At 42.1% G+C, this 7,379-nt stretch overlaps 1 protein-coding gene across 1 annotated transcript; it reads right to left on the bottom strand.

The window, feature by feature from the left end:
- Positions 1-4,005: 4,005 nt before the first annotated feature.
- Positions 4,006-5,728, bottom strand: LOC310965216 (insulin-like growth factor-binding protein 6). Its single transcript, XM_083938705.1, has 4 exons — positions 5,302-5,728; positions 4,717-4,745; positions 4,316-4,435; positions 4,006-4,220 (listed from the first exon to the last, which is right to left on the bottom strand). The coding sequence occupies exons 1-4, from the start codon at positions 5,609-5,611 to the stop codon at positions 4,116-4,118; spliced, it is 564 nt and encodes a 187-aa protein (XP_083794831.1). The 5' UTR covers positions 5,612-5,728; the 3' UTR covers positions 4,006-4,115.
- Positions 5,729-7,379: the final 1,651 nt, after the last annotated feature.

Raw genomic sequence — 7,379 nt, forward strand, 5'->3', positions numbered from 1 at the left:
ACTAATGATGAAAAATTGTAGTGGAGTGAAAGTACAATACTGGCTTCCAAAATGTAGAATTATAAAGTAGTTAGGCTCGACTGGTTATTCATCTGACCAGGCTGCGACTGGTCCTCAGCCTGGTCACAGTAATTCACCATACGATTATATAGACTCTGGGGCAGACTACAGTCCGATGGACTGGGCTTTAGCTAGGGAGCTAGGACTCAAATCAGAACCGCTAGTTAAACCTATTAGAGCCAGGGCGCTGAAATCACACACATCAGCGAACCTGTCCAAATGAACATTGACTGCCACCAGGAACACATTTGTCCTTATCTAATCACTTCATCCTCTCATTCTCTGGTCTTGGGACATCTATGGCTGTGTCAGCATAACCCTCATGTTGACTGGCAAACAGGGAAGATCAGAGAGTGGGGAAAGGAATGCACCATAAACTCTGTTTTTTAAATTAACAGGGGGTGTCAAGGAGGTCAATCTTTTTCTGCCAATCCTGCCACAGACCCAGAATTTCCGGACCTGAACTCTGTTGCCTTTGACAAGTCTTCAGCAAGACAAAGGCCCTATAACTTCCTCCTCACCGATTATACGACTGTGCCATAGATCTGCTACCCGGTGCTACTATTCCCGTACTCCGTCTCTGGTCCAGAAAGGGCCGCCATGAACACTTATATCTCGGCGTCACTAGAAGAAGGTTTGATTCGTCCATCCTCATCTCCAGGAGGGACAGGGTTTTTCTTCGATAAGAAGAAAGACCGGCCCACTGAATGACACAACTTTAACGAACCGTTACGCTCTCCCCCTCATGTCTTCTGTTTCTGACCAGCTCCAACAGGCGAAGGTATTCACCAAGCTGGACCTGCGCAACGCTTATCATCTGGTCCGAATAGAGGGGGTCGGGTGGAAGATTTAATACACCCAGCTGTCACTAGAATATAGGGTCATGCTTTCAGGACTCACTAATGCCCCCGTCGTGTTCCAGGCCATTCTGAGAGATTTCCTTGACTATTTCATGTATGTTTACCTTGACGATATTTTGATCTTTTCTCCCGAATGTGACACTGACCAAGACCATGTAAACCAGGTTTTGAAGAAACTCTTGGACAATGACCTGTTGTCCATGCTGAAAAGAGTGGGTTTCATGCAGACACCGTTTCCTTCCTGGGCTTCATTGTAGTCCCTGGAAGAGTGCAAATGGATCCGGCTAAAGTAAATGCTGTGGCAGATTGGCCTACACCTGACAGCCGCAACAAGGTTCAGCTGTTCTTGGGATTTGCTAACATATAGAGTCAGAGGCTTCGGCGCAATAGCTGTTCCTCTTCACGCTCTTACCTCCTCCCAGGAGCGGTTCCGCTGGTCTCCAGAGGCAGAGGAGGCCTTTCAGACGCTCAAGCGCCGCTTCACCTCAGCTCCAATCCTCACCATGCCAGACCCACAGCACCAGTTCGTGGTGGAGGTGGACGCTTCTAATAAAGGAGTAGGGGCAGTCCTGTCTCAATGCTCAGAACAGCACAGCAAGATGCACCCCTGTGCCTTCCTGTCGTGGAGACTGTCCAAGGCAGAAAGAAACTATGATATTGGCAATCTTGAGTTGCTGGCGGTGAAGCTCGCCTTGGAGGAATGGAGGCATTGGCTTGAGGGGGCCGAACATCCATTCATTGTTTGGACTGACCATAAGAACTTGGAATATATCAAGAAGGCTAATAGACTCAACTCACGCCAGGCCAGGTGGGCCCTTTTCTTTTACTTTTTTTTCCTTTTCTCTCTCCTACAGACCGGGGTCCCGCAACGTCAAGCCAGACGCCCTGTCACAACTATTCGACCCTGAGTCTGAGGCCAAGCAACCTGAGTTCATCCTTCCACTGAGATGTGTGGTAGGAGCGGTAACTTGGCCAATAGAAACAGACGTAAAGCAAGCAAACGGTGTGGCCCCACCACCTAGGGGATGCCCAATAATCGGCTGATGTCCCCACTGAGTTGCGTCCCCAGGTGATTCATTGGGCTCACACCATGTCATCTGGGAATTTAAAAGAACAATGTTTGTGATCTCCCAGAAGTTCTGGTGGCCATTAATGGAGTCGGAGGTCCGGGAATACGCAGAGGTGTGTTCGGTCTGTGCCCGGAACAAGACGTCGTCCAGGTCCCGCATGGGTCTTCTCTAGCTGCTCCCCATCCCTTCCAGACCATGGTCAGACATCTCTGTGGACTTTGTCACAGGTCTCCCGGTCTCACAAGGTAACACCACTGTACTCACGGTTGTCGACAGATAGGACTGTCCCACCCTGGTGAGAGGTGTTCTGTCTTGTGTTTTTGTCTTGTGACATTCACGTTTTATTTTGAAAAGTAATCCACTCTCGTTTCAGGTCACTTGCCCTTCCTCCTGTGTCACTCGGCTGCTGTGTTCCCTGATTACCTGATTGTGTCTACCTGTGTCACCCTCCCTCATGTGTAGATAGTCCTTATCTTCCCCTGTCTTGTTGCCAGAGTATATAGTCTCGTCGAGTACCTCCAGCCATTACCATATTTTTTGATCAGCTTGAGAAGCTAGTTTAATTTCAGTGCCTTTGTTTTTCCTTTGTAGTTTAATTAGCTCTGTGCAGCATAGTTTTTGTTTGTAGCCTTTTTTTTCTCCTCCTTGTGAGTGATTTTATTTTCTGAACTTTAATAGATCATTATTCAGATCAGTGAAGCTTTGGCCTGTCGTCCTTTCCTCCCTCTGGAGTGTTTTCCAGTTTAATAGTTTGGTGTTTCTTTGCACGATTGTTTTCTTTGTAAAGTTCTCGTCCGTGTATACGAGTTTTAGAGTTTAATAGCCTGTTGATAGCCTGTTATCGCTCTGTCTAAAGAGGGTATTTTAGTGTCAGAAAAAAAGCCTGCATTTATACCCTGACTGCATTCAAGTCCTTTTGCCAAGTCATAACAATTTTCCTATAACCCCTCACAAATACAACAATATAATCAATAATTTTGCCTTCTACAACTATGATTTAGCGGATGATAAACTGTCATAATGACTTTATTGGAGTGAAAATGTAATATTTGATCCAATAATGGTACCTGAGCTTATTGAGTTTGATCTTAAAACACGGTTAATAACCTTGATATAAAATAATAAGTGTGTTTGTATGACTTGTTAATTTATGTTTTAATGCAGTAATTCTGAACTTGTGTTACTCTTCAACCCTATGTCGACCCACAGGAAACACACGTCAGTGAGATCCTTTTTCTCTTCATTCGTGATGTTGATTTTACGGAGCAGATGGATTTACTTCTCAAGCAAAGCCATTTTTATTTTTATTTTTTTAAAAGGTAACAAAAGGTTCTTTAAATGCACAGAATTTTCAAAGCATCCATCAAGACTCTTGTGAGCATGTTTCCCTTTTAGTGTCAGTTTTAAACTTCCTTTAACACACCTCTTTTGTTCAAGAGGCACATTTTCTTCATGAATGCCAAAAGAGAAAATCATAATAATCATAATAATAATGCATTAGACATTCAGGTTTTTAAAGTAATACCCCAGGCGTCTGCTCTAATGGGCCACTGATAAATTACGTATTCAAATGACTAGCAATATTAACATAAATAGAATATCATATTCAAAGTAACATAAATAGGAATTCATCTAGCAATTACAGTAATACAACAGTGGTTTCAAAGTACAAAAAATACTGAAAATATATGTATAAATATGACACATTGATCCAAATCATATTATTCCTGATCGTGGTTGATGGCTTGAAATATTAATAGAGTTGAAATGTGGAAATACAAAGATGAACAACTTGAAGATTTGTAGCTCAAACTGTGCGGTTTCTGTATGCTACAATGTGATATAAATGGGATATAGAGTACATTTCGTCTCATTTAAGCCGGTATGAAAGTACTATCGGATAAATACAGTCCTAATGTGTTCAGTAGAGGGCGCAAGGAGACAAAGTTACACCTGGTTTTGGAAACAACTTTACACTGGTGGAGAGATGTTGCTGGCTGGTGGAGAATGAAATGTGAGACTGTGTTGAGCTCCTTTAGACTCTGTATCGTTGTTCCTTCATCTTTATCTTGTACCGGTAATGAAGCCTCAGCCTCCTCTGCTTCAGTCCAGGCTTCATGCTTTTTTAACAACTCAGACCACCCCTCTGTCTGGTGGTCGTGGAGACTGACATGCCGTTCTGATCCACACACCAGCAATTGCCACGCCGCTTACCTCGAGATGACCAACACTGCACAAACAGAACAAACGCACAGATAAAGGAAATACAACAGCACATCTTTTAGTCTCTTTAGTCTATAATTCATCGTACTTTTGCAAACTCACCTGCTTCTTTCTGAAGAAACCACGCTTGTCACAGTTGGGCATATAGATATCATGATGTGACTTAAATACATGGGCGTCAAGACCTTTGATAAGTGTGGTAAGCAGCTTACGACACGGAGCCTGTAGGAAGAGTTCATCAGATACACGTGAGCGCCTCATTGAGTTCAAGTTCCCATTTTATTGGTCATATGTAGGTCAACGCAGGGTCAACAGTAATTAAATGTATTTGGCGAGAGAACAGGCCTGCTCAGCAATAAATATATTAAGATGAAATGGCATTAATAAGATGAAAAAAACAACAAGATAAAGTGACGATAAGTGGAAAGAAGTGGGATGACAAATTAATGTTCTGTTTCTCAGAATTATGAAGTTCATTAGATAAAAATTAGAGTTTGTTTTACCTGATCTTGATTCTCAGTAGGAGCTGGGTCTAGGATCAGATACAAACAAAAACATTTGTTACCATGTGAATCCCTGTTTCAATTAAACAAAGCTCATTTTCTTGTGTGGTCAGCTCCAAATATTTTTTATGAATTCCTCAAAAACTGAATGTCCTCCACTTGTATAAGCACTAAGGATACCAAAAGCATTAATAGATGTAGTAAAATCCACGTTGAAAACAAAATCAATGGTTATAATGCTGCCATGTAATAGCATAAAAACATCTTTCATGCACCTACTGTGATTTACTGTGATGGTCTTTCACTGCATCTTCTATTTGTATTTAACAACTTTTCTGGAACTGACAACTCATCGTGTAAAAACAGCTGTGTTTCTCTGTTCAAACTTCCTCCTGACTACTCCAAACTAATGACCACATTATAGCACGACTGACTGAACGCTCATTTACTGAATAAAATGTGAAATGTTGGGACGTCACCGTATCAGAAACTGATAAATTAAGCAGCAAATTGTGAGTGTTGGTGTTGAAAGTCCACACACCTAACCTACCTGAAAACCTCACCTACAGAGAGCCTGCGTCTTACCGATATGGACATTTTCAGTCGCGTTGTTGCTGCTGGTATTAGTGCAGACTCCCCTGCCTTCCAGCAGGGCACGGAGGGGCCTTGGCTCATCCTCTGAAGGGGCACAGCGTAGACCGTGGGCGCAGCTCAGGGTGTAGACCCCACACGGTTCTCCAGCAGCCAGAGCAGTGGCATTTAAATCCACAGCTGGCTGACTCTGCGTGGACTTTGATTTACAGGTGGGACATCCTCTTGATGGTGTGGTCAGCGGCATTGGACTTGACAGAGCTGGCTGCAGGAGAAGCAGCACCAGGATGTTTAAATACAGCATCTTGTACTGAAAGTTGTCCACTAATAAATGTAACAGACCAGAGTCCTACAACTGACTTGTTGATTCTGATCCCTCTATTGCACTATCTTGGTTTAACTCTGTTGACTGCAGTTTGCCTGTGTGTCGAAAGGTGGATAGTAATTCCCTCGAGCCAAGACAAAGTGATAATGAAGCTGTCAGACACCACTGGCAGCAGCTTTTAAAGAGTTGAAACCAGTGGGGAAAGGTATGGGAGGGTACGTGATGGAGAATGTTAGTTTTCCCTCTCATTTCCACACAGCTGAGCACACCCCGTTTCCCCCTTGTCTCTGACACACACACTCACGCATGCTCATACCATTTGTTGTCTGTCATCTCGCAGGATATAATGTGTTTCTACACTGACATAAATCACAAGTGATTGCTGCGTTGTCATTGTTCTGCCTTTTCCCCGCTAAGAGGGTAATTTATTTACAGAGGTGACGCTTTCATGTAAGCAACCAATCACGGATCAGCAGATGAGAAATTCAGCATTTAGGTTTTTAAAAAATCACTGCCTTTCATCATAGCAAAGAAACATCAATTTGAATGTTGCCATCTGTCTGTACATAAAACATCACAACCAGTAGTTGAAATGAAAGGTTCAAAATAAATTGAGCATGTAAAGCCATCAGCGTCTATCAAGTACTGTATGTGCTGTCATTTTACAGTATTTGTGTGTACTTCCAATTGATGCTACTTTTACAAGAAAATATTCTACTATTTACTCCAAATTTATCTGACAGTTGAAAAGAATGCAGTAGTTAAGTTACTCTTCAGATTTGACGTCCAATAAGGAGATTATTAAAGGTCACACATAATGCTTACTTTATGTGGGTTCATAGTTATATTTTGGGTTTCTACTAGAACATGTTTACAAAATGTTCTACCCTCTGTAAAAAAGATCTGTTTTAGCACCCGTGTCTTTAAGACCCCTCTCCAAAAAGCCCAGTCTGCTCTGATTGGTCATTGTTTCCAGATTTTCCACATCTGCGCGGGAATGGCTGTAACAGCACTGTAGCAGCACCTATATGTAGTATAGTTGTGACATCACAACCATACACAAGTCCTGACGGCTCGTTTAAAGACACAGTTTCTAAAAACTGACTGTATGCATTTCTCTGTGGGTTGAGCGTTTTGATTCTTTCACCGTATTTATAGAGCACCTTGACCTGCTTTATAATAAATAAAGACATGGAAATCTCACATTTCACAATATGAGACCTTTAAATGTAATGCCAACCTAGCTCCACCTCAACAAAGTATAACATGTTATTTAGTGATTGGCTTCGTAATCTGTCTTTTGCAACTGTTCTATTCCGTTTACATGATTATGGTGAGCCAAAAACATAGTATACTGAGCATGATTTGAAATGGACATACATTAGAAAAAAACAACATTCAAAAGCAGGATAAATAAACTTACTGGCCTTATACAATACTCAAAAGAATACAAGTACTGAGAAGGCAATACCCAATTACAGTAAGAGAAGCTTCTTCCACCCTTTTCATCCTTGTTTTTGACATTGTTTTGACTTTTCTTTAAATAGCAACCACTAAACAAACACTGTGTTCACAAAGCGTGTTTACAGAGTCTGTAAGTGCAGGGCTAGAGATTGGCTGAAGGAGTGCCACTCAAGGTTGGATGACTAAGACATTAATAGCCACAAGCAAAAAGTCCCACCCTGCAAATTCCACTGACTGTGACTCACAAACAGATTAAATTAGAAGACAAGATCTCAAAACATGT

This window comes from Echiichthys vipera, assembly GCF_963691815.1.
Source record: "Echiichthys vipera genome assembly, chromosome: X".
In the NCBI taxonomy this organism is placed as follows: domain Eukaryota; kingdom Metazoa; phylum Chordata; class Actinopteri; order Perciformes; family Trachinidae; genus Echiichthys; species Echiichthys vipera.